Raw genomic sequence first — 27,839 nt, 5'->3', positions numbered from 1 at the left:
TGGAAGAAACAGTAAAGGTGCCAAATGATTACTGGCAACATGACAATTCCTATCACGCCCCTCTCGACCCATATTGTTTCTCTCTTTCCTTTATAAACAGAGCTGAAGATATTCACAGGAAATTTAAGTATCTCCCTGCTGATTACTTTTTCACACCAAAAAGTGAAAGTCGGAATTGTTCAAGTTACATATTCAGTTGATTGATTTGAAACAAATGGACAATATGCATAGGAGAAATGTCAGATTACTATACAATAATTTGTCAAATAAAAAAAAAAGTGTTAATTCCATTTCTAAATATAAAAATATACAGTCATCCTGCTGTGGCTGTATTAGACAAAAAGCTCTACAACATTTCCTGAGAGGTCACTTCTTGACACTACCACCTTGAGAATGTTAAAGTCCCCCAAAAAATTTAAGTGAAAGCAGTTTCCTCCTTGATCAGTGTTAGAGAGGGGTATTTCCAGAGACAGGAATTCCACTGCTTTTATTGGCTGATTTCACAAGTGGATCCGGGAAGGGAAGTCCTGAACCGTAGCTGAGCTCCTATATAAATGCCCTTACACAGTGATTCCCAGACTAGAATCTCAAATCAGAAGACCTAGGAGACGACAGTCAACAGGACCATTTCATATCTGTACATCACTGACAATGGTAAGTAAAGCATTTAAAATATGCATTTCTGTCATTTTAGTGTCAATTAATTTTATGTTTATCCAATTGATATAGTTCTTTAATTTTGCAGGGCGTTTGCGTCAAAGTACCTTTGCACTTTTTTGCTTCCCTTGTTCTTATTTCTTCAGGTAAGAAAGTAAACCATTCTAGCATGTAAACTTTACTGAGTAAATACAACCTGTAAACATAGTTCATTAAAAGTTGCAATGGCTTAATTCCGCAGTGCTAAACATATGGAGAGGCTCTGAAGGCTGGTCATACCATTCCTCCCACTTAAAAATGGACTGGGAACACGCCAGACAGTGGTGCAGGCAGACCTACACTGACATGGTGGCCATCCAGAACAAAGATGAGATCTCTCACCTCAACAACTTCCTTCCAAAAGTCGATGGATATTACTGGATTGGCATTCGTAAAATTGATGGCAGATGGACCTGGGTGGGAACTAACAAGACACTTACCAAGGAAGCTGAGAACTGGGCAGATAAGGAGCCCAATAACGGAGGGAATAATGAAGACTGTGTGGAAATATATATTAAAAGACAGCAAGATGAAGGCAAATGGAATGATGAATCCTGCTTAAAGAAGAAGACTGCACTGTGCTACACGGGTAGGTAGCATTTATGCGTTTATAAGGTGTTGTAAGATCTTCTAATGAAAAAAGAAGAGTAATTCTGCGTTTTTTGTTGTATAAATGCAACCATTAATGAATAGTTATGCACATTTTCTCCCTCAGCGTCCTGCAAGGATGACTCTTGTGTTAGTGGTCAAGGAGAATGTGTAGAAACCATAAACAGTCATACATGCTCATGCTTTAAAGGATTCTATGGAGAACGATGTGAACATGGTGGGTAATAATTCTCTACATACTGCTGACTGTATCTGTGTTTTCATTGAAAAGTGAAAATTAATTATATTACCGTCTTTCTGCTTCTCAGTTGTAAAATGCAAACCAAATGAAGTCACACCAGCAGGTCATGCTAGAGTCCAGTGCTTTCATCCCAAAGGAAATTTCTCATATGACTCTCAGTGTGAATACTCATGTGAGGAGGGTTATGAACTAAAAGGCTCCAGTACAACAAGATGCACTTCTACAACAGAATGGTCAAACAAACCACCAACATGTGAACGTGAGTTTAATTTACACTAGAGAACATTTACAGATGCTGTTCAAAACTGCCTAAACTAATTTTCTTTGAAATGTGGTTGAATCATTTTGCAGTTGTTCAATGTCCAGAGCTGATCAAACCACAGGAAGGTGAAATGCGGTGTAATCATCCGCTGGGCCGATTCAGCTACGGATCCACCTGTGAGTTTGTATGTGAAGAAGGATATAAGCTGCGAGACAACAGCTCCTCTTCACTGTTCTGTGGAGCAATGGGACGCTGGAATGATTCACAACCCACTTGTGAAAGTAAGAAGGGTCATGTTTTTACATAAAGTTTAGTTGCAGGTCTGCTCTTAGTTCTTTGAAACTAGGCACAAGAGTTTAATGATGGTCCTGTTTTTGTTTTTTCAGTTGTAAAATGCAAATCGGAGGACCTCACGCCACCAGATCATGCTACCATCCAGTGCTCTGATCCTACCGATTTCTCATATGACTCTCAGTGTGAATACTTCTGTGAGGAGGGTTATGAACTAAAGGGCTCCAGTACAACAAGATGCACTTCTACAACAGAGTGGTCAAGCAAACCACCAACCTGTGAACGTGAGTTTAATTTACACTAGGGAACATTACAGATGCTGTTCAAGACTCCTAAAATTCATTATCTTTCAAATGTCTGTGAATCTTTTTGCAGTTGTTCAATGTCCAGAGCTGATCAAACCACAGGAAGGTGAAATGCGGTGTAATCATCCAATTGGCCGATTCAGCTACGGATCCACCTGTGAGTTTGTATGTGAAAAAAGATATAAGCTGCGAGACAACAGGTCCTCTACACTGTTCTGTGGAGCAACGGGACACTGGAATGATTCACAACCCACTTGTGAAAGTAAGAAGGGTCATGTTTTTACATAAAGTTTAGTTGCAGGTCTGCTCTTAGTTCTTTGAAACTAGGCACAAGAGTTTAATGATGGTCCTGTTTTTTGTTTTTCAGTTGTAAAATGCAAATCGGAGGACCTCACGCCACCAGATCATGCTACCATCCAGTGCTCTGATCCTACTGATTTATCATATGACTCTCAGTGTGAATACTTCTGTGAGGAGGGTTATGAACTAAGGGGCTCCAGTACAACAAGATGCACTTCTACAACAGAGTGGTCAAGCAAACCACCAACATGTGAACGTGAGTTTAATTTACACTAGAGAACAATTACAGATGCTGTTCAAAACTGCCTAAACTAATTTTCTTTGAAATGTCGGTGAATCTTTTTGCAGTTGTTCAATGTCCAGAGCTGATCAAACCACATGAAGGTGAAATGCTGTGTAATGATCCAATGGGCCGATTCAGCTACGGATCCACCTGTGAGTTTGTATGTGAAGAAGGATATAAGCTGCGAGACAACAGCTCCTCTTCACTGTTCTGTGGAGCAACAGGACACTGGAATGATTCACAACCCACTTGTGAAAGTAAGAAGGGTCATGTTTTTACATAAAGTTTAGTTGCAGGTCTGCTCTTAGTTCTTTGAAACTAGGCACAAGAGTTTAATGATGGTCCTGTTTTTTGTTTTTCAGTTGTAAAATGCAAATCGGAGGACCTCACGCCACCAGATCATGCTACCATCCAGTGCTCTGATCCTACTGATTTATCATATGACTCTCATTGTGAATACTTCTGTGAGGAGGGTTATGAACTAAGGGGCTCCAGTACAACAAGATGCACTTCTACAACAGAGTGGTCAAGCAAACCACCAACATGTGAACGTGAGTTTAATTTACACTAGAGAACATTTACAGATGCTGTTCAAAACTGCCTAAACTAATTTTCTTTGAAATGTCGGTGAATCTTTTTGCAGTTGTTCAATGTCCAGAGCTGATCAAACCACATGAAGGTGAAATGCTGTGTAATGATCCAATGGGCCGATTCAGCTACGGATCCACCTGTGAGTTTGTATGTGAAGAAGGATATAAGCTGCGAGACAACAGCTCCTCTTCACTGTTCTGTGGAGCAACGGGACACTGGAATGATTCACAACCCACTTGTGAAAGTAAGAAGGGTCATGTTTTTACATAAAGTTTAGTTGCAGGTCTGCTCTTAGTTCTTTGAAACTAGGCACAAGAGTTTAATGATGGTCCTGTTTTTTGTTTTTCAGTTGTAAAATGCAAACCAGAGGATGTCATGCCACCAGATCATGCTACCATCCAGTGCTCTGATACTACAAATTTTTCATATGACTCTCAGTGTGAATACTCCTGTGAGGAGGGTTATGAACTAAAGGGCTCCAGTACAACAAGATGCACTTCTACAACAGAGTGGTCAAGCAAACCACCAACCTGTGAACGTGAGTTTAATTTACACTAGAGAACATTTACAGATGCTGTTCAAAACTGCCTAAACTAATTTTCTTTGAAATGTGGTTGAATCATTTTGCAGTTGTTCAATGTCCAGAGCTGATCAAACCACAGGAAGGTGAAATGCGGTGTAATCATCCGCTGGGCCGATTCAGCTACGGATCCACCTGTGAGTTTGTATGTGAAGAAGGATATAAGCTGCGAGACAACAGCTCCTCTTCACTGTTCTGTGGAGCAACAGGACACTGGAATGATTCACAACCCACTTGTGAAAGTAAGAAGGGTCGGGATCTGTGTTGTTTTAGTATTCTTATAGCTTTTATTTGTATATATTTTTAGTAGTTTTAATTTTAGTTTAATTTTTTGTAATTATATTATGCTTTTGTCATTTTTATTTGTTGTTGTAAATATTACTGCTTAGTTTTAATTAAACATTTCTTTATAATTTATTAAGCTGAAAACATGAATGGAATTTATGTTGTGCAAGGCAAAACACATCAGATATATATTTACAAAGAAAAACTCATTGGAAAAACTTTTCTTCTTACCACTCAGTTCATCACTGCCCAGCCCTTGGCAGTCCTGTCAATGGAGAGCTGAGTTGTACTTCAAGCTTTAGTTATGGGAGCAAATGCAGCTTTGATTGTGTAGAAGGATTCCTCCTCCAGGGGGCTTTAGAGATCAGCTGTACAAAAATGGCAAAGTGGAGTCAGCAACCACCTCACTGTGAAGGTAATAAACAAACTCCTGTCTCATTTGTGGATTTACACACTGTAGAAAAAGACATTACAGTCATGACAGCATATGTTTTTACATTACTTCAACTCATCAAAATAATTTAAGCCATTTTAAACTTTATTTTTTAAGTCATACGAGATTCAACACATTTTTTAAGTCAGTGTAATGTAATTTAAGTTGAAATTACTTACACAGTCAAGTTTATTGAACTTAAAAATTGTATGCATTTTTATCATGCAAAACACTTTATCTTTTTCAACTCTGTAGCAGTGGTCTGTCCGCAACTTCCTGAGCCAATCAACGGGCATATGAACTGCTCATCTGAGGATCTCATCTTCGGCACCTTCTGCACCTTCAGTTGTCTTGACGGCCACCAACTTATCAGTGATGAGATAATGACGTGCAACCTCAATGGGAGCTGGTCAGGGGAAGTGGCATTGTGTCAAGGTAAACAGCTAACAATGATTGTTGTGGGATGCAGATATGTAATTTCAGTGTTGAAGTGAGAAAGACATTCTACAGCTTTCTTTTTATCTGTATTTTCAGCTCATCCTGATCCTTCTGCATCACTTATCAAAGCGACAGAAGTGACTCTTGGGGTTGCTGGTATTATCAGCAGCTCCAGTCTGTTCTTAGTCTACTGGATACTGAAGAGACTGAGGAGTAAAGGTGAGTCAAACAGCCTACTGAGTTTTTTTAAATTGCTACATGCGATGATCCCATATTTCATATAGTTGACTAGAATATGTTCTTCCATATAATTATTTAATAATATACCCAAAATGAACTAAAATGCTAATTTATGTATTTTTGTTTTCAGCTAACAAGTTTGACCTGAACAGGTGAGATATGGATTATTTAGCAATTATATCCTTCTTTTTTACATTATTACTTTTGTTATATATCAGTGTATGGCATTTGGCTTATCCAGACTTAATCCTGTTTAACTCTGCTTTTGTCTATTTTCATTTTTAGTACCTCGGATATTGAGGATCCACCACAGGTTTATAAGAGTGTTGACAGTCTCATATAGTCTCAAACTACACAAGGTGAGGATATATCCCTCGTGCACATATAAAAGCCAGTATTGCTGGTGATGATAGTGATGTAGTTTGTGAACAATTCATTGAAAAACTAATTCAACCTTCCTTTTCACAGGAATCTATCACTGCTGCATCGCTGGACAGGAAAATTCATGTAATTTCATTTCCAAATGATTTGACACTTTTAATGTGATAAGAAATTCTTTATACTCAATCTGATGGCCATTACCATTTTATCAGGCAACAGTCCCAATTGAATTTGATTTCTTCTTCCCAATGGAAGCTTTTATTATATACTTGACTGAACATATTGTTCTGTATGGTTTAAATATTTTTTATGTTATTAATGTACACTATTTTATGTACTATTTATTGTTCCAAAACAGTATTGGTCAAATTAAACTATTTGAAAGTCAAACTTTGTTGGTTTACATTTACTTGACATCATGACTTGGGTGTTTAAATGCCTTTTCCTCTTTCAGATGAGTGCCTAAATCTTCACTAAAGCATACATCATTAGCATATAAAGCATTATCATTTTACAATATCAAATATATAAAAAAAACTTTCAATGTGATTGATCATTCCATTTGTAGAATGATCAGCAGAATATTTTAATCTTAAAGAGATTGTTCACCATAAAATTAAAAATAAGTCATTGTTTACTCACCTCATGCTTTTCTTTCTGTTCTTAAAATGTCCCGCTCTCGTTTGTCCATATAATGGCAGCATCAATCTTTTTTAAAAAGACGCAGAAGTATCACAGAATTATCCCATTCCGTATATTCCAAGTGTTCTGGGGTATACGATAGAATTTGGTAAAAAACAAACCGAAATGTAATGTATTATTTAACAAAATTCTTGACCTCCCTTACGAAAAAGAAGTTTATTCAAGTGTGCTATTAGTATACTTATTTTAAACTAAAAATAAGAAAGTATACTTTCAGTCTACATTTTATATACTTCTCAGAAATATACTTTATGTACTTCTCAGAAATATACTTCAAATTCCACTTAAGTATACTTGACTTATACTGACAGAAAAGTCTAAGTATATTTGGCCTATACTTGTTGATCGAGATATACTTAAAAGTATAATTAAGTATTCTAAGTATTCTTGGCTTGTGCTTGTGTTTACTATTTTGATTGAGTAGCTTATTAAATACTTTTTTAAAAACATAATATTACACACCGTCTTATAAACTAGCCTAACATGTTCAGCTTTATATAGTAACAAACTTTCGAGTGGAAGAGCTTATAGAGCAAATAAAATAAGCATGGAAAATAAGTTTATTCAATTGTTCTATTAGTATACTTTTCAACTAAAAAGAAGAAAGCATACTTTCAGTCTACATTTTATATACTTCTCAAAAATATACTTGATTACACTTACTTTAAGTGTACTTGACTTATACTGAGAGAAAAGTCAAAGTATATTTGGGCTATACTTGTACTCAATCTTTTGATCGAGATATACTTAAAAGTTTAATTATTCAAAGTATACTTGGCTTGTAGTTGTGTTAACTCTTTTGATCGAGTAGCCTATTAAATATACTTTTTTACATTGTTTTTCATATACAGTCTTATGAAACTTTGTTTGAAAATATTGATTAAAATATTTATATAAAAAAGATATGTTTCTAATTCTGCGTATCTGGATTTTAGTCCACTGGTGTACATAGGAATTTACTTTAATTCAACTTTTCCCCACCATTGCCTGAATTTTCCAGCTACCCATGTTTTCACTGGTATACGGTAGGGGGCGCTATGACACATCTTCTAGTACAGAATCTCCGGATCAAAATACAGGAGAAGAAGAAGCTGAAACATATGATAGAAGATTGCTCACTCAAATGTAAAATAATGTGATCATCAAACATTAAACAGCTTGTAAATCAAAACTGCTTAATGTTTCCAAATGAAATGAAGCGTAAACCATGAGGAGAAAACGACTGAAGCTGTGGGGGTGTCGGACTCGATCTAGCCTACTCCATCTGTGTTTTGATCATCGTTCTGAATCTGATCAAGGCGTTTAGTCTTTGACAAAAATGTGATTTTCTCAACTATTTTGTTTAAAATGTTGCCTTTCTTTATGAAACTTACCGACATTCAATTGTTGATAAAAAGGATGCAAGCTAATAAAATGTTTTTAAAATTAAAGTAGAGTTAAAGGTATTTTTCAAGTATAAAAAATAACATTTGAACATAGTAGTATAGGCCTACTGCAACTGCAAAAATTTTTATATAAATAGTAAACTATAAGTATAATGTTAAGTTCATTTAAAGAAAACTTGTAGTATAAAACTACTAAACTAGTAGTTTACTGAGGGTACACTAAAAGCAAAAATAATATATAAATGGTAAACTATAAGTATGATGTTAAGTTCACTTAAAGAAAACGTGTAGTATAAAACTACTAAACTAGTAGTTTACTGAGAGTACATTAAAAGAAAACTACTTGTTTAGTAGTTTTATACTAAAAGTTTTCTTTAAGTGAACTTAACATCATACTAATAGTTTACCATTTATATATTATTTTTTGTTCTTTTAGTGTACTCTCAGTAAACTACTAGTTTTAGTAGTTTTATACCGCAAGTATACTAGAAAGTTTTCTTTTAGTGTACTCTCAGTAAACTTGTAGTATAAAACTACTAAACTAGTAGTTTACTGAGAGTATACTTCAAAGTTGCTACAAGTATTAAAATAGTAAACTACTAGTATACCCATAAGTTCACTTGCAGTACAAATGAGAAACATAATTATGAACTAGCTGTGCACTTAAAGTTTACTACTGTTACACTTATAGTACACTTAAACATATACTTTTATATACTTCAAGTGGGCCAATTTAGTCCCGAGCGGTATTAAAATAGTACACTTACAAGTTTACTACTAGTACATATTGACATTAGTATACTTACTACATAAAGTATACTTAAAAATATACTTGAACATTACTCAAGTATACTTCATAAAATGAACTTGAAGTATCCTTTTTTTTCGTAAGGGCTTGCCCACTGGTCTTTCCCTGCACGCCTGCAGCACAACGTGCTCATTCGTGAGACTATTAACACCACTGTTCACTCCATCTCGCCCAGAAAAAGCAAACAAGTTGTGAGAAATCAAGATTAACAAAAACATAACATGAAATACAACCCATGCATCTTCTTCTCTGAAATGAATATATCCGTTGTGTTTGTCGTAACAAGTTATCGTGTTCACATCTTTCAACTGTCAAGACTTACATGAGACCCAGTGATATTTTACTCAGTGATGAAAGTACACGTGTACTTTTTTTTGTCAATTTTGATTTCTCACAAATTGTAGATTATGCTTTTTCTTTTTCGGAGTAAACTGCAACGCTAATAGTCTCACGAACATCGTGCAGCCGTGCAGAGAAGACCAATGGCCATGTTCAAGAATTTCACTTAATAATAGGCCTATATTGCATTTTGGTTTGTTCTTCACTAAACCCTATCATATACCCCTAGAACACTTGGAATATGGCACTTGTCACATGGGATCATTCTGTGATATGCTGGCCGGTATTCACTATTATATGGATTCACATTATTTTAACAATTCACCTTTTGTGGTCCATAAAAGAAAGAAAGGCATAGGCTATGGCATTAGAACAACACCAGGGTGAGTAAATGATGACATAATTTTTATTTTAGGGTGAACTATCCCTTTAACACCTAAATAAAGGTTGGAGTTTAAGTCAGTGCACCTCTTTATCTTTCCTCACCTAAGTGCATAAACCCAATAGCATTGTGAGTGCAGTGAAAGGTTTTGTTTAAATAACCCGGGTCATGTTCATCTGGTCGTTTCCTGTGACTGTGTCCTTCCCTGAAGCTGCGTATTATCAGGGAGTGTATGTTTGTTATATAATATATTTTTTAGTTAGTTTATACTTTACAGTGGTTAAAGTGTCTCTTGAAATGTACCTCATTTTAATATTTTAATTCTTTTTTAAATGAAGTCTGTTGTTCGATTATCAAAATCATCTAATCATCATGTTCATCTCAGCACCATTCAATGAGATGATTTTATAAAAAGATAAATTAACATATAAAAGATGACCAGTCGTTTCTAGAAAGTGGCATTCTTTTATTCTCGTTACGTAATGTTTATTCTCTCAAACCTGAGAAGAAAACATCCTGCAATTTAATGCGAACGACTGATATATATGGTGGGAAAACCCACTTTGCTTACAGAGCAAAAGAGACTTTATGTGAGAACAGACTGTTGAAAAGCAACTATGAACAAAATTCCTCTAACAACAAGTGATTCAGTTGAAAGGAGTCTAAAGAAGACCACGGTATGTATCTAATATGAGTCTTTGCATTTTATTATAAGCTTTTTGGTTTAATAAAAACCTTTTTTTAAACTGCATTTATATGCGTAATTTGTCGCCTTTGGCTTTTGGCTTGCTTGATCTGCCTGCATTGACACCATTATATGAGAACTGAACTGAGCTGGACGATGACATCATTGTTTTCTCCAGAGCGACTATATATACAATGAACTAAATTAATAACTTTTTTACAAAAAAAATGAAACATCACCGAACATCACTTACTTAAGCTGGACTATGAAGCTATTTTCTCAGATCTGCTGTACAGCAGAAACAAACTTTGCAGCATTATTTTCCTGTTATCACTGTAAAGCTGCTTTGAATCAATCTGTATTGTAAAAAGCGCTATATAAATAAAGGTGAATTGAATTAAGTGGCTGTTTTTATTGTTTAGACTGGAGGTGTTGTGAAGCTTAGAGCTATATCTGTGCACATAGGAGTTTTCTGGCTGATACTGGGTAAGTGTATTCTACATGCATCAACCTTGAAAAATAAAATAAACTTGAGAAACAGATTTAACTTGAACTTTTCATTACCAAACATTACAGTCAGTGTTGAAGGATGGACGTATCACTCAGATAACACGATAATGACCTGGAATGAGACACGGGAGTGGTGTCAAAAACATTACACAGACATTGTAGTGATTCACAATGAAAATGTAACACAATTTCTTAAAACACTTTTGGAAAATAAAACCTCAAGTCCTTACTTCTGGATTGGTCTCAAAAAGATCAATGGCAATTGGACGTGGGTTGCCAATGGACAGATCGTGAACTATGAAAACTGGGCAGACAAAGAGCCCAACAATGCTCTGACTGATGAAAAATGTGTGGAAATGTACAGCGGTGTCAACCATGGCAAGTGGAACGATGACGGCTGCAGTAAAAAAAAGTATCCTGTGTGTCACAAAGGTAAGGATTCTGAGTTAGTTTTTCAATTTTTCAGTTTCATCTATTTCCAGTTAGCTATAAGACATCTCTGTGAGAGAAACATTGAGTTATTAACAGTCCATAAAGGATGTTTCTTATAAATCTATATTTTTTCTTTCAGCACAATGTCTAAACAATTCATGCAGTAATAATGAGCTCTGCAAAGAACAAGTCAACAACTTCACCTGTGTATGTAAGCCAGGTTTCTCTGGGGCACGGTGTGAAACAGGTCAGAACAAACAGTATTTAAACAAATGTAAAGTGGTGAAATATCTATCTATGAAGTGAAATATATTATAATTTAAATTAGTGGGGAAAAAAACAATGTTAAATGGATAAAACTGGATATAAATCCTGAATAGTTTATATTACGAAAATCTTTACTTACGACATTCCTTAAACATGAAACTCTTTTTTCTCTCTCCCTGTCTCTCTCTCCAGTCGTGTCATGTGAGCAACTATCCGCACCACCGCATGGCTGGATGAAATGCTCCGGTCTGTATGGGAATCATTCCCTCAACTCAAACTGTAAATTTTCCTGTGCTGGTGGTTATAAGCTGAGTGGCACAGCTGAGCTCAAATGCAATTCATCAGGTGCATGGAATGAACCTCCACCTTCATGTGCAGCAGGTACAATATATATTTCAATAGTAGGATTCTGTGTTTGCACTGATATATCTCTTCATATCAATATCAATATCAATATATGCATGCAAGATTGAGTTGTCTTCCGCTTGCAGTGGAGTGTTTCCCCCTTCTTTTGTTTGGTGGTGGAATGATGAACTGCACTGAAGGACTTGACAGCTTCAGATCTACCTGTAGAGTACAGTGTCCACCTGGACGTTTGCTTCTGGGCTTTACTGAGTTCACCTGCAGAGCTGATGGCATGTGGGAGTCTTCCTTTCCATTGATCTGTGCAAGTAAGGAGTTCGCACTTTTCAGTTGTGCCCCACAGATATGGGGTATAATGAGAGCATGTTGGTCTTAACAGTGTGTAATTTTTTTCTAACAATTTCATTTGAAAAGGATTGGTTATTTACTCATTTTAAAATATCATATCCTAGAAATATTCACCCTACCAACCAGGGTCTATATTCCTACCAACCATCTATATTCCTATATATAGATGGTATAGCCTTGGAAATAACCACTTTTTTTTTATTATTGTTACTAAACTCATTAAAAAAAAAAGTTCCAAAAGGCTTTTTTTTTTTTTTTTTTTTTTTTTTTTTTGCTGCAATGCCATCCATTTTTTGGTTTCCCAAAGATCATTTCTGTCAAAGTTCTTACATGAACCATTTTCTCTTAGCGTGAAGGACATTTTAATAATCTGAAGAACCTTTTAAAGCATCTTTTGTGTAATGGAAGGGTTCAATGGATGTTAAAGGTTCTTTATGGAACATCAATGGCAACAAGGAACCTTTGTTTTTACCCTAAGCCTCTATTTCAACCCCATTAGAGTATGTTTTCATATTTATTTAATACTTATAATAATATATTTAGAATCTGAATACATAACTGATTTAATTCTGAATCATTCACACAAACAATTTCTCTTTCAAAAACCACCCGTTACATTTAAAATATTTTGAGGTTTTAATGAACATTATTCTATATGATGTATGAACCCAATGGTCAAAAATATGATTAAATGAACCAATTATTTATTTATTTACACACAAACATAATAAGGACAATAAAACAAACAAACAAAATCAAACAATAAAACAAACAAACAATGACAACAACAAAAGAAGAGATCTGAGTACAAGTATTACAGCAACTGAGATGCACTTACACAATCTGGAAATTTGCCCATCAAATTAGTAAATGACTCCCACATGCTCAAGAAAACATGCTCTTTCCTTAATAAAATGAATCCTTTCCAAATGCATAATCTTAACTCTATTATTTTTAAAGGGAAGAAATGTCAGGGAACAAAAAAAATGAATCAACTGTTGTTTTTAAATTTTTATATAAAAAGAATACTTAGAATCTTGTTATATTTTTCCTCAGATCTTGTCCATTTTCAAATTGCTCTTTTGGCATCTGTTGTCATCTCAGTGTTTTGCGGCTGTTTTTGTTGCAGAAAGAGTGAGTATAGTGTGAAGTTTTGAAGGATTTATCAAATATTTAAAAAAAATTATTCCAAAGAGAAAAATATATTTTTAAATGTTTCCTTTTTCCTTTTTAAATTTGGTTGTAGATAAAAAGGCAGCGAGATTGAGGTAAATTGTGTTTACTTTAAATTTTCTAGCCAGTTTCACTGATTTAGATGATTTAGATTACAATTAACCATAAATATTACTCCACCATGTTTTCTTGCAGAACTCAACAGGAAATGCTGAATCCAGCATTTGAAGCTGAACACACACCACTTGATGGACCTCTATGTTCAGCATAAAGATGTCTGACAATAACTGGATTGATGTTAGATTTTTTTTAAATTGTCAAATCTTCTTCAGTTCATTCTTATTTTTGATACTTTGTATGTGAACAAAAATAAATAAAGTCAATTATCCCATTGTTATCTTTTGCTCAAAAATGCTTGATGTATAGCTCTAAAAAAAAAAACATTATTCAGTGTGAGCTATAGAATGACATTAAAACTATTTAATAAGAATAGCAGTGTATACACTGTTGTGCTGTAACTATTCCTTCAATGGCAGCACTATTACACAATTTCCCATCACTTAGTTCTCATGCAATTGCAACTGTCTGAATACTGGCAAATCATATTTGCCAGCAATTTCGTAAGCATTAAACTGTGAAGGTCCTCGCAGATTTCCTCTCAGAATAAATGAAACTGCATAGTTGCAGAAAAGGTAAGATGAACATTCTGCTTTACTTTATTTATATATATGTAGAGTATTTTTGCATTTCATCAAACCAAAGGGTCCAAATGCTTTTTAGAGTAATATTTTTATATTCATACCCCAAAAAGTAAAAAAATAAAATATAGCAGATAAAATAATCATTAGCATTTGGATCTCAAGACCCTTTGGTTTGATGACATGCATAAATGAGAACACAAATAGTGTCTTAATAAACACATATGCATTTCTCACATCCTTCAGATGGTTTTGTTGGTGAATATTAGACTATTTTCTGGATGTCTTGTCCTTATAACTGGAATTTATAATGGTATGTTCTCATTTAATCTATTTCTAATCAACATGTTTCTTAAATAAACTACAAAGTTTCAAAGTAAATTTAACAAAATAGCAAATTAAAACGTTGTATATAAACTACATTTTAATGCAACACAAATGTGTTTATCAGTCAAGGCCTGGACATACCATTACAACATAGACACTGATGTGGACTGGACAAAAGCTCGTCAGTGGTGTCAAAAGAATTTCACTGATATGGTGGCCATCCAAAACCAGGCAGAAGTTGCATACCTTAACCAAATTCTACCCTTACATCCGACATACTACTGGATTGGCATTAGGAAGATTGAAGGCCAATGGACGTGGGTTGGGACCAAAAAGCGCTTGGTCCCTGAAGCAGCAAACTGGGCGAAAAATGAACCGAATAACCAGGGAACTGGAGAAGACTGTGTAGAGATCTACATTAAGAGGCAAAAAGACACAGCCAAGTGGAATGATGAGAGGTGCAGCAAAAAGAAAGCAGCTCTCTGTTATTTAGGTAAACACACTTGATAACATGAAATATTGATTTAAGTTGAGATTATTTTAAAAATTAATTCAAATTATATAAAGCTGCTCAATCAGATCAAATCCTTTGTATGAATATGCAGTTTGTCTGAAGAGATAATTATTTGCTATTTAATGCACATTATAGATGCTCTAAAATAAGTGTATAATGTATCCATTTCTGATTGAAACCTCAGCACTCATTTGTTGTCATTACACCTGATTTTTCTGTGTAGCCTCTTGTTCAGATAAATCCTGCAGTAAGAACGCGGAGTGCGTGGAGACTATTGGGAACTACAAATGTCAATGCGACCCCGGTTTTATGGGCCCGCGCTGTGAGGAAGGTTCTGTAGAACCCATTCAAGTTCAAATATCTTCATTGTGTGTTTGTGCATTTTGTCACTAAGTTATCATTTTTACTTTTGCAGTTGTCCAGTGCTGGCCAGTTAAAAGTCCACAGCACGGTTTTGTGAAGTGTGACGGTGACTTTGGAGCATTTTATTTTAACTCGTCATGCCAGTTCCAATGTGCCACAGGGTTCAAGCTGGAGGGGGAACAAAGGCTACGCTGCCTGGCATCTGGGCACTGGGATAACGCACTTCCTGTTTGTCAGGGTATGGAACAGAATACATTGCCAATGCCAATTATGAGTTCACACCAAGGACAATAACGATAAACATAAATCGTTCTAAATATAAAAGAATAGCAGAGCTATTATATCACAACCATATCACAACTATATCAATAACGGCACAGAGAAACGATATCATTGGAATCACAGTCAAAATGATTTTTGTCCAGTCGATGAACGATAAAAACACCCAATCAGAATCCATTCTGCTTTAAAGAGATCGAGCATTTAAATCGTCAGACAACAAAACTGCAGCACGCGCTTAGAGAACAATATCATCCACTGGTGGATGCAAGTTTTCGTTTTCTTTATTTATTGTTCTTGAGGTAAATGGGCCTTATAGCCAGAGGTGGACAAAGTACACAACTTCCTTACTTGAGTGAAAGTACAGATGTTTATCCAAATATTACTCCGTTACAAGTAAAAGTTGTAAAGACCTTACAATTAAGTAAAAGTACAGAAGTACTCATTTTTAAAAGTACTTAACTATCAAAAGTAAATGTTGTTGTAAAGTTTTTCTTTCTTCAAAGCAGAGACCAGGAGACTTGAGATGGATCTTATAAGCAGAAGAGATTTATTCTTCCAAGTAGTCTGTAGTTCATCATCATCATCAAGACTAACTCAAGAGAGCTGCCTTGCAAATTTATAGACATTTAGGGGGAGGGATTTACAATGAGGTTGAACAAAGCATGCAAATTAGGTATACAGGTTAAGGAACCCGCCCCAGACCCCAGCGTGTTTACCAGTATCAATTTAATCAGCATACCTATTCAAATGCTGATACTGGCCAGGAAACTCTGGTTCCACGGGCCATCCCAGAGCCATTTAAGACAAAGGGTGCGTCTTGGAGCTACTGGCTAGAGCCATTAAAGACTCATTTAAAACACAATAGAGAAAACAGGGCTGGTAGGAACTGTTGATACCATTATCCTAACCTAACCTTAAAATGCTAACTTCAATATACTCAACTTTTACTGTTGCAAACTAAATTAAACATTTAATAAAATATGTAATCCAACAATGTCAATGCATTGTTTTATTATTATTGCATTGTTGTACCCTATATGTAATACTTACAGTACCTTATGACTCTGAACCTATGCCTGCCTACCTACCCTCATATCAATATCAATGTATTTCTAGAACACAGTTCCAGTAGTGGGATTGAATGTGAGATAAAATAAGTGCACTCAATAACGTCCACAATGGTTTCGGACACCCAAATGGCTGTTCCCTCAAATAGTGCCCTGTTTAAAGTTTTTTGTCTTTAAGTATGAATATGTTAGCCTTACTGTTATCTATAAGCTAGTGTGCTTCAAAACAATGACAAAATTCGCATTTAGAAAACCAAACCCAACGTTGAAAATGAAAATCGGGTTGACAACAGAAACCAAATGTCAGTCAGGTTCTACCCGACTTTCATTTCACACCAAAATCCAACTTCTGTCCGACGTAGGATATTGACGTCAAACTGACTTCAATACGACGTTGGTTTCTGACGTCAAAATGACTTTCATTTCCAACCAAAATGCAACCCCTGCAACCAAAATCATCCCCTAACTGAAGTTACTAATTTCTACTCAAGGACCTTGACAGAAATGTAGTGGAGTAAAAAGTATTATATTTGTCTTTCAAAGTAGTGAAGTTTAAAAAGTAAAGTACAGATACTCAAAAAGTGTACTTAAGTACAGTACTCAAGTAAATGTACTTTGTTACTGTCCACCTCTACTTATAGCTGAATATGCATGTTGACATGATTTAACAAAAGCTACATGTTGGGAAAAAATATTATCTAAAAACCCAAAAGTTTTTAATAGTTCAAAAAGTGCTGAAAGCAAAGGTTGTGCACTTCCTTTTCACAATAGTGCCCTTCCTTTTCGTTCTTGTGAAACATTTTAATGTTATGTAACACTGCTAAGACGCACCCTGGAGTGCACTTTATGTAAAAAATAACACAGTAACAGTGTTATAAAGAAAAGAGGTGATTAAGGTGTTTGTGCGTTTGAGCAGACATGGTTAATAATTTAATCGATGTGTTATGCATTTGTTGCAGTGGTGACCTGTAATCCCATTCTGGCCCCTGCAAAGAGTCATCTGACATGTGATGATCCATTCGGAAACTTCTCTTTTAGTTCTTCTTGCAGTGTTTCCTGTGATGAGGGATACAAACTTAGAGGAAAAGCCACACTCACCTGTCTGAGTGACGGCAACTGGTCAGCCGCCACACCTGCATGTGAAGGTGGGATTTTGAAGCATACATGATTTCTCAGTGTCATAGAAAGTTATTGAATCCATTATGCTCTTAACTGTTAGTGTACTGCAAAAAAAGAGTCATAAACTATGCTCTTTTACACTCCCACAGACTCTTTTGAGTCTACAATCTGTCTTGCTTGTTTTGTCTGGTTCTGACGTCAAAACGACTTTCATTTCCAACCAAAATGCAACCCCTGCAACCAAAATCATCCCCTGATGGATGTTACTTTCTACTCAAGGACCTTGACAGAATTGTAGTGGAGTAAAAAGTACAATATTTGTCTTTCAAATGTAGTGAAGTTAAAGTTTAAAAAGTAAAGTACAGATACTCAAAAAGTGTACTTAAGTAGGCTACAGATACTCATAAATGGCGCTTTTCCACTGCATGGTACGGCACGGGTCGGCTCGGTACGGTTCGACTCGGCGCGGAACGGTTCGGCTCGCTTCGCTTTTCCACTGCGTGGTACGACTCGACTCGGTACGGCACGGTTCGGTTCGCTTTAGCTCGGTTGCTTTTCCATTGCAGTTAGTACCGCTTCAAACTGGGTGGGACTGATCGTTATAGTTGCCGCCTCTACTGCCATGACATCATCGTAAACGCGCCACATTTCAAACGCACAACACAGATAGTGCTCTTGATTCTCGGCATGTGGATGTTTTTAAATTAAATTAAACGTTCTTATAATGGTTTACTATATGGAAGGAAAATTCTTAACGTGTAATTAAACGTTGCGTTCATATTCTGGGCTCATCTTATTTTTTGTACATAGCATAGCCTACTTTGTTATGATTTTAGTATCATAATGATTAATAAATGCACGCACAATTATCCGTGAACTTGATTTGAACAAATGCCTTTCAACTTGTGTGTGCAAAATTCAGAATTAAATTAATGTGCAGCAATCTTTACAAATAGAGGGTCTAGGCCTAATGTACTGTTTTAAACTAGCCTACTGCCATTAAAAAAAGCGCATTTAGTTAATGTTATGTTATTTTTTTCCATCTGCCTATGTTGATTATGAAAAGTGAACAGCAGAGTAGAGAGACATGGAGCGAGTCGGACATAATTTTGACCACTTCATTAAGTTTTATTTTGTAGAAAGCCTTTCTTTAAAGTGAATTTCGTTTTGTATAAATTGTATCTTAATTTTAATAATTTTTTCATCAAACATTTGCCTGGATTGAATAAATAAGAGGCAAAATAGACAATTTAATCATTGAGGCGCCCGAGCGGTCACTTGCATTGTACGTTAACTGGAGCGCATCTCATCCTCAAATACACAAAGCTTGAAATGTCTTTAAACGAAATAATTCAAAACAAAAAGAAATAGGCTACTCTCTTATGTAATCCATTATGTGCATTTCTCTCTATAGGCGCGTTTACTACGAATATGGCGATCGTCAACTTCATCTTTGCCATGCACAGACACTAACAGAAAACACTATTTTATAAATAAAAATCAGTGCACGCGTTTTAATAAAATTACAACTTTAATTGTGATCATTAAAATAATTGAATATTAAATATTGTGTGGCCAAGTTTTGCTCATTTATTAATAGTATATATATATAGGCTATATATAGGCATAATTTTATTAAATTGAACAAGCGCAAAATTCAGCATTCAATCAAATATTCAAAAAGACTTAATAATAATGTTATTTCAACATAATATCTCGTTATTTCGACATAATGTGCGTGCAACAAGCAAGATGTGCATTTGTAAATCCGGGGACGCGTGCATTGATTTTTATTTATAAAATAGTGTTTTCTGTCAGTGTCTGGCAAAGATGAAGTTGACGATCGCCATATTCGTAGTAAACGCGCCTATAGAGAGAAATAACATTATTATTAAGTCTTTTTGAATATTTGATTGCTGAATTTTGCGCTTGTTCAATTTAATAAAATTGAAAAAACTTTAATTGTGATCATTAAAATAATTGAATATTAAATATTTTGGGTTTGCAAGAAACTTTTTAACTGCAAGAAACTACAGCGTTGGCTGTTGTCTACTGGCTATTTAAATCTAGCGGGTTTGTCTCGTGCATGGTCTCGTGTCGCAAATACAATGACACTGGTAGTGACGATTCTGTCTGACCAATCAGTGATCTTCAGTGTTTTCACGTCACATTTTAGTATCGGTACGGTACGCTTGGAACCTCAACAGAGGTGGTACCATTTAAAGCGAGCCAAAGCGAGCCGTACCGTACCGTACCGTACCATGCAGTGGAAATGCGCCATAAGTGAGCCGTACCGAGCCGAGCCGTACCGTACCATGCAGTGGAAAAGCGCCAAAGCGTGCCGTGCCGTACCGAACCGTACCTTACCATGCAGTGGAAAAGCGCCAAAAGTGTACTTAAGGACAATACTCAAGTAAATGTACTTTGTTACTGTCCACCTCTGCTTATAGCTTGATAGTGCACAGTAAAAAAAATTAAAAAATAAATGCTTTTTTCAAAGTTGTAAAAAATACAAAGATTATTGGAGTACGCCCGTTTAACAAGAAAATACTATTTCGATCTTTACTTCCAAAAGTCACGTTTCATTCAGTCCGTAATTTTGCTGTCTCTTTGTAATTATTTGTTACTAGAAATTTCTGAATGAAAATTGTTTTCCATTTTTTTCTCAGTGTAGGTAATAAAAATAAGTATAGCCTTATTATTATATTCAATTTCTGATGTGTTTACTTGTTTAAAATGACATTACCCTTACAGTTGTCCAGTGTCTGCCGATCATTGATGCCCCTGGTGGTTGGAGTATGAACTGCACTCATCCCCTTTCCATCAATAGCTTCAACTCTAGCTGTGAGTTCAAGTGTGAGGAGGGATTTGTGCTCGAAGGCTCAAATACAACTCAGTGTGACCACACTGGGCACTGGACACACAAAACCCCCACCTGCACAGGTACAGCACATCTGCAGAACATTCCTCAATGAATCAGTTGCTGGTTCATACAAGTGCGCTGAATATGCATGTTGACATGATTTAACAAAAGCTACATGTTGGGAAAAAATATGATCTAAAAACCCAAAAGTTTTTAATAGTTCAAAAAGTGCTGAAAGCAAAGGTTGTGCACTTCCTTTTCACAATAGTGCCCTTCCTTTTCGTTCTTGTGAAACATTTTAATGTTATGTAACACTGCTAAAACGCACCCTGGAGTGCACTTTCTGTAAAAAATAACACAGTAAGTGTTATAAAGAAAAGAGGTGATTAAGGTGTTTGTGCGTTTGAACAGACATGGTTAATAATTTAATCGATGTGTTATGCATTTGTTGCAGTGGTGACCTGTAATCCCATTCTGGCCCCTGCAAAGAGTCATCTGACATGTGATGATCCATTCGGAAACTTCTCTTTTAGTTCTTCTTGCAATGTTTCCTGTGATGAGGGATACAAACTTAGAGGAAAAGCCACACTCACCTGTCTGAGTGACGGCAACTGGTCAGCCGCCACACCTGCATGTGAAGGTGGGATTTTGAAGCATACATGATTTCTCAGTGTCATAGAAAGTTATTGAATCCATTATGCTCTTAACTGTTAGTGTACTGCAAAAAAAGAGTCATAAACTATGCTCTTTTACACTCCCACAGACTCTTTTGAGTCTACAATCTGTCTTGCCTGTTTTGTTTTTGGCAGTTGTAAAGTGTGACCCACTGAAGCCCAGCCCACATGGCTCCCTGCAATCTTATGATCCTGTGGAGGAGTTTGCTTATGGCTCCACTTGTTGGGTAAAATGTGACTTAGGTTTTGTGCGCAATGGTACAAATGTAACTCACTGTACCGCACATGGGAACTGGAGTCACATCCTGCCTGTTTGCAATGGTAACCTGCTTCTTAAACACACACACTCATATATTTATACGCATAATTTCAGTTTATGCCATAGGTCCAACAGATTCACTTAATGAGTTTCTGATTTTCCCACAGCTATACAGTGTCCACCTTTCTCTAATGCACCAAATTATGGAAGTATGAGCTGCACACACCCCCTCTCCAACAATAGCTATAACTCCAGCTGTGAGTTCAAGTGTGAAGAGGGTTTTGTGCTTAAAGGTGCAGATTCCACTCTCTGTGACCATACTGGGCTCTGGACACACAGTACACCTATTTGTACAGGTTTGGCAACAGTTCATATAATTCTTGTTTACCTAATACCATTAAACTACTGATTAAATAATATTCACTCTTAGAAGAAAAGTTTCTATCAGGCGCTTCATATATAGAACCTTTTAGGGGTTCCTTCCCATCATATATTAAATATATTTTATTATCTCATTTAAAATTTAAGCTGTGGCTTGTGACCCTCTTGTGGCCCCTGCACAGAGTCACCTGACCTGTGCTGATCCATTGGGAAAGTTCTCTTTTCGTTCTTCTTGCAATGCTACTTGTGAGGAGGGATACGCACTAAGAGGAGAAGCCAGACTCACCTGTTTGAGTGACGGCAACTGGTCAGCACCAACGCCTGAATGTGAAGGTAGGTTTAAATCTATTCCAATAAAAAATACATTAATTCTTCATTTTAAATCCTTAAATTTTAAATCCATTTAAACTTGCTAAAGTTTGTGTGTGTGTGTGTGTGTGTGTTTTATTTATGGAAATGTAACTGTTGGGGCTCGGTGATATAGGCCTAAATAAAACACCAATTATTATTATTTGTAAAGATAAAATATAATATATAGTTCATTAACCCTACATTCCTCGATGGCTTCTATAAATTGTTATTACAGGACAACCATACAAATCTGTGTTTGATTTGCTAATAAATCCAAATGGATTAAACCAAAATATATATTGTCCTATTGCAGCTTATTACAAAAGTCATCAACAGAGCAACACCACACATTCACAATGATTAAATAATTCCATCAGCATAAACATGCTCTCATGCCGTTTTATACTCTTTTCAGTTATAAGATGTGATGCTCTGGAGTCTTTTCAGCATGGCATTGTGCGGTGCCAGGACCGCTTGGAGAACTTCAGCTATGGCTCTTTGTGCTGGCTGGAGTGTGTAGCTGGATTTACTCTGAATGGAAGTAATTCCACTTACTGCACATCAAAAGGGAAATGGAGCCAATACCTTCCTGTTTGTCAAGGTTAGAAAACACTCTTGATACTCTGTGATGGTTAAATAGGAAGGTTATTGAGGGAGGAAATTGTACCTCCAAGAGTATTAGATCTGACAAAACAGACAATTGATAACTTATTTGTATTGCCACCTTCTCCAGTCTTGTCCTATCATAAATAAAGAACAAAAATGTAGCACTGACATCTTCAATTTACTATAAAGTCATGGACAGTAAGGCTTTATCATATATCTTTTGATTCTGTCCAATAGCACGGCAGTGCAGCCTCTTAATCGACCCCTCTCATGGTACTGTAACCTGCACGCATCCTCACGGGCAGTTCAGCTTCGGTACAGTGTGTGAAGTGAGGTGTCAGGCAGGCTTCAAACTGCATGGCACACCCCGAATGGAGTGCTTGGAGATGGGGAAGTGGACAGACACCCCACCCTTCTGCTTGGGTAATCACTTTTGGGTCTTCCTATTTCACATCAGGCATCATGAATCATGATGTGTCCTAACTAACCAACTTGATCTAAAACTTCATGTCATGAAGTTTATGACCCAAGGCAGCTGATTATAATGTATGTTGACATTTATTTATTATTGTCCATAGCTCAACAGTGCCCCCCTTTGACCGCTCCAGAAAATGGCTGGATGAATTGTTCTCATCCTCACTCCCTGTTTAGCTACGGCTCACAGTGCTTCTTGGGATGTAAGGCTGGATTTGAAACTACAGGAGAGCCAGGCATGAAGTGCTCTGCTTCTGGGAACTGGAGTCAGGAGATGCCCTCTTGCACTGGTATCTACCTCTTGACAAAAATGGAATGTTCCCATTTGGTTGATTTTTCCATTCTTAACATTAAAGAACATTCTCTTTAGGTTCTATTTTTGTAACCACTAACTAACATTCTCATAAAGTTGCAGGGAGATTTCTTTTTCTGAAAATCGAATAAGAACTACATAAGCAAACCAAAAAATTTACATTCCCAGAGTATTCTGGGAACCAAAGATTGTTAGCTAGGCTTCCCCTGTTAAACACTGATGAATATAAATGATCAGGCCATATCATTTAAAACTGATATAAGTTACAATACTGGGACATGAAAAACATGAATCACTAAATGCTTTGCTATCGTTTATCTTTTAAATGGCAGCTGTTCGTTGTGAGCTCCTCTCATTCTCTGAACTTCCTGAGCTGGGACCTCTACCTTCAATGAACTGCTCTCACCCACATGGAAACTACAGCTTTGGATCTCAGTGTTTTTTCCAGTGTGCTAAGAGCCATAAGCTCAATGGAACCAGTCAGCTCATCTGCACCTCCAAAGGGTACTGGACCAACTCTCCACCCAGTTGTGTTGGTAAGGCCAACTCCTCCTAACCCATCTTTTTTTGGTGCATTAATTCTGTAGAAAAATAGTACTGCATGCACATAACTATCACTAGCATTACATATTACATTACAAAATGCAGAATGAATAATTACACTGGAAGGCCGTTAAAACATTATGACAGGGGCCTCGTTTAAGTCCAATTTTTTATGCCCTTCCCTCGCTAACTTTCCTCCGTCTCGTTCACTCGGATGTGCATCATTGCTTACGTTGCATGAGTGCCTACTACTGGCGGAACTGGGAGTGTGTTTAAATTTATAGGGTTTTTTCCTTATAAATTTGTTGAAACTCCATTCTATAGGCCTGTATGTATGCTTGGGCTGTTAAAATATTAAATATTACTATATTAATAAATGTATATTAAATAAATAAATAAAATAATTCACAAATGAAAACAATACAATAAACTATAACTGTGTAAAAAACAGTCAGCTTAAGCTACAAATATTAAATAACTCCAATATCATACACTAGATTGTGTGGGGTGGGGTAAAAAAGACAAACTTTGAGAAAAAAACAATAGGATTTTCCCATAGGCTATTTGACTATCGCTAAAAACAAGCTCAAGATCAACAAAAGATTATGATACTTGATATGATGCATGTTTTGTCCATGAAGATAATTATCACAGATGAACACTATACTTTCATGAATTTTGAAGCCTAAATGCAGTCGCCAGAAGTAAAAAGCTAAAGGTAGGCCATAAACGAACTGCAGCACAGTCACACAAATTCAACGTCACCATCACTAAGCTTCCGACAACTCTTTCAGTTTTTATCTAAAATCAGTTTTCCAGAACGTTTGAGTTAGAATAGTTTATAAGAGCACAATTATAAGCATAATGAGCTGAGTTTACCTGTTCGGCGAGTGGGGTATAAACTTGAAAAAAATCATGAGTGGGGTAATATTTATGTATTTTATGTTGTAGAATAAAACGTGAAAGTGTCTTGAGCTTGTGTTCACCACAAACCCTATTTTAACCAAACCCCCATTCAAAAGTGCTAAAGTGCTCAAATGTATTTTGGCCTCCAAAGTGATGACATAACTTACCTGTACCACTCGCGACCTGCTGGGACGTCACAATTATCTTGCATTGTGGTCTATGGATCTATACATATTGAGTAGACTCGCTCCCTCTGTCAAAATCGAGGGGTCTGTCCAAAAAAACTTCCCTCGTCCACTTGACCAAGTTAAACACACTTTAAAATGGCAGTGGGGATTCCCCCGTGGGGAAGTGCATAGAGAAGCGTGTGAGTGTATGTCTAAAAGTGGAGTTAAATGCAGTCAGGGTTTCTGAAACTTGGATTTGTGAACCCCTGGCGCCAGTTAATGAGGGAACTGCAGGGGGTTCATGAGTTGAACCTCAGAACCATCAACCTCAGAGAACGCAAACATGCACATGTGTTGTTAAGTTAAAATTTCAGTGGGCACTTTAAATAAATATTTAATGTCAAAGGAGTTCGGGTGTCAAAAAAGAATCTCTGCATTATAACAAATTTAGTATGTGCTTTCAGTACAGGAGATGTCAGTGAGTGCCGGCATGCTAATGTATGCAGCTGTGGGAGTTGCTTCTTCAGCTGGACTACTTTTGCTTGGAGGACTAATGTTTTTGTTGATGCGCCAACTCACCAAAAAGGGTAAAAAAAAGTATTATTATTATTTTTTTAAATCCCATTCCACTGTTGGCATAACCTTTTTTAAAAAGCTTTAATCAATTAAAAGGTGTAATTTAATAGCATTTGATAAGAACATTATTTGGTTGGTATTTGACAAATGCCTCAAGTCTTTCATTGTTATATTTGATTCTTTCGTGCTTGCAAGGTTGTATGTTTAGCTTTAGTAAGTCAATTTATCTTAGGTTATTGTAATAAGTATTATAAGTATTGTATGATGTGTGTTGGTAATGCAACAAGGACCAATACTTGGACTACGAACTCATGCCATTCCAAACCATGTTCCAAACCTGTATGACTTTCTTTCTACTGCGGAACAAAAAATATGTATGTTTTGTATAGGTCTTAGTTTTATTTTGTTGGTCCATACAGTATAGTCAATAACCCCTTTCACACATTAAACCTGTTAAATTACCATAACATTACCAGATAGACATTTTTGGTAAATACACAAATGTGCATCTTTCATCCACCTGGATGACAAGACGCGTTTAAGGTTCATTATCTGCCCAATTTGACAACATTGTTTTTTACTTCTGAGTGACAGGCATAAGGGGATGATCACTGTTCACTCAGGGGATGAATGTGTTTTTGCTCTTTAAAACACAAGATGCATAAACATAAACCGTAAACAAAACGGTTTGATTACCAACCTTTCTCAAAATATCTTCTTTTGTGTTCTGCAGAAGAAAGTCATACGGGTTTGGAACAACTTGAGGGTTAGTAAATGATGACAGAATTTTCATTTTTGGGTGAACTTACCCTTTAACTTGTGTCAGTTGTAACAGTAGCCTAACTTAACACACTTTTTCTTCTCCACTGCAGCTCATTACCGTCTGAATGACTCTTCTTGGGAAGGGGATTTGAACCCAGCATTTGAATTCAATTAAAAGACGCATTTACTCAAATTCGGAGTAAAGGGACCAATATTTTCCATGTTGTTTTGTGCTTGAAATAAATTAATATTTGATTAGAATTGGTGTTTGAAAGAGTCATTTGCACACTATAAAAGAATATTTTTTTGTTTCCAGCATTGTTAAGAATGTAATATTAGTTAGTGTTAGTGAGTTCATTTCTTAGTGTCTGTGTGGCACCCTCACTAAGTATGTGAGAGACAGTATAAACACTGCCAGAAACACCCTGTTGTCCACTCACTCACACACCCACTGTTTCATATAGCCTCACGCTGGACGTGCTGCCCAGATCAGACACCCAGGCCAGGACGTGCTGCCTCTGGGCACTATGCCTAACAGCTAAGAGTTTTATAGGCTACTTCCATAAAAAAAATTCACACTATGTTCACTTAAATGTAGGGTGAATACTGGCAAAGTGGGACAATGGGTAAAGTGGGACAGTTAAGCTTCTTAATTTCTATCTTTACATGTAAATGATTCCATTACTAAAAATCAATGTGATAAAAAAAAAATAGATTCTGTGGCAATGACATCACACCATATTCAACAACCTTACAATGAACCGTGATGGTAAACTAAAATGACATAGCATTCTGAGGTGAATAATGTTAAGATTATAAAAATTAAAACACTCATGGATCATTTGTAATTGTTATATATTTTGTTATAGGACGTAATGGTGAATCAGAATTTGTAAAAATCACATTGATATGAATCTTTTTTGTTTGTTTTTTATGTGATTTTGACACTGTCCCAGTTTGTCAATAGCGTATTGTTAAACTGGGACAGGGTATTACTGGCAAACTGGGACAGCCATTTAAGTCATTCTAATGGGGGAATTGAGTTCCCTTTTTGTATGCCCCTCTTAAATTTAGTAAAATTAGTTATAAATTTAGTTAGCTAGCTAGATATTTCAACAAAGATTGTAAACTGATTTTAAAAAACAATGCCAATTCCAAAAACAAACAAACAAAACCAAAAAAAAAAAAAAAAAAAAACAAGAAAGATGGAGGGTACAAGCTTGGATGGCTGGGACATTTGCAATATTTGCAAAAAAAACTTTTCA

The 27,839-nt window shown here is 36.1% G+C and overlaps 2 protein-coding genes across 3 annotated transcripts; both read left to right on the top strand.

Moving 5' to 3' along the window:
- Window positions 1–580: 580 nt before the first annotated feature.
- Window positions 581–26,833, top strand: LOC307168914 (sushi, von Willebrand factor type A, EGF and pentraxin domain-containing protein 1-like). Its single transcript, XM_079889220.1, is given in 37 exon segments — window positions 581–654; window positions 746–803; window positions 899–1,285; window positions 1,412–1,522; window positions 1,614–1,805; window positions 1,898–2,089; window positions 2,195–2,383; window positions 2,475–2,666; window positions 2,772–2,969; window positions 2,972–3,244; window positions 3,350–3,538; window positions 3,631–3,822; window positions 3,928–4,116; window positions 4,209–4,409; window positions 4,682–4,858; window positions 5,132–5,311; window positions 5,411–5,533; window positions 5,685–5,706; window positions 5,840–5,896; window positions 9,179–9,186; window positions 14,011–14,021; window positions 14,274–14,340; window positions 14,479–14,847; window positions 15,092–15,199; window positions 15,284–15,469; window positions 17,540–17,725; window positions 20,454–20,642; window positions 21,017–21,202; window positions 21,372–21,557; window positions 21,663–21,851; window positions 22,024–22,209; window positions 22,643–22,828; window positions 23,071–23,256; window positions 23,412–23,597; window positions 23,953–24,156; window positions 25,701–25,823; window positions 26,685–26,833. Coding segments are annotated over 37 exon segments (5,946 nt in total). The 5' UTR covers window positions 581–651; the 3' UTR covers window positions 26,750–26,833.
- LOC307168643 (L-selectin-like) lies at window positions 10,086–13,815 on the top strand. 2 transcript variants are annotated; one of them, XM_079888777.1, is made up of 9 exons: window positions 10,123–10,228; window positions 10,659–10,722; window positions 10,813–11,178; window positions 11,318–11,425; window positions 11,638–11,826; window positions 11,937–12,116; window positions 13,213–13,290; window positions 13,403–13,424; window positions 13,525–13,718. In XM_079888777.1, the coding sequence occupies exons 1-9, from the start codon at window positions 10,169–10,171 to the stop codon at window positions 13,598–13,600; spliced, it is 1,143 nt and encodes a 380-aa protein (XP_079744903.1). In that variant the 5' UTR covers window positions 10,123–10,168; the 3' UTR covers window positions 13,601–13,718. The 2 variants fall into 2 exon arrangements, with proteins under 2 accessions (XP_079744904.1, XP_079744903.1); XM_079888778.1 differs by lacking the exon at window positions 13,403–13,424 and having other exon boundaries at window positions 10,086–10,228; window positions 13,213–13,301; window positions 13,525–13,815.
- Window positions 26,834–27,839: the final 1,006 nt, after the last annotated feature.

Source organism: Squalius cephalus (assembly GCF_949319135.1).
Source record: "Squalius cephalus genome assembly, chromosome: 12".
NCBI classification, from domain to species: Eukaryota; Metazoa; Chordata; class Actinopteri; order Cypriniformes; family Leuciscidae; genus Squalius; species Squalius cephalus.
Note: the sequence above shows the minus strand (reverse complement) of the source record. Positions and strands in the feature narration are given on the sequence as shown.

Excerpts from the sequence above, each read along its gene's own strand:
- LOC307168643 (XM_079888777.1), top strand. The coding sequence starts at position 10,169 with ATGAACAAAATTCCTCTAACAACAAGTGATTCAGTTGAAAGGAGTCTA. Across the intron at positions 10,229-10,658 it reads GGAGTCTAAAGAAGACCACG|ACTGGAGGTGTTGTGAAGCT; the intron begins GTATGTATCTAA and ends TTTATTGTTTAG. Across the intron at positions 13,291-13,402 it reads CTGTTTTTGTTGCAGAAAGA|ATAAAAAGGCAGCGAGATTG; the intron begins GTGAGTATAGTG and ends ATTTGGTTGTAG.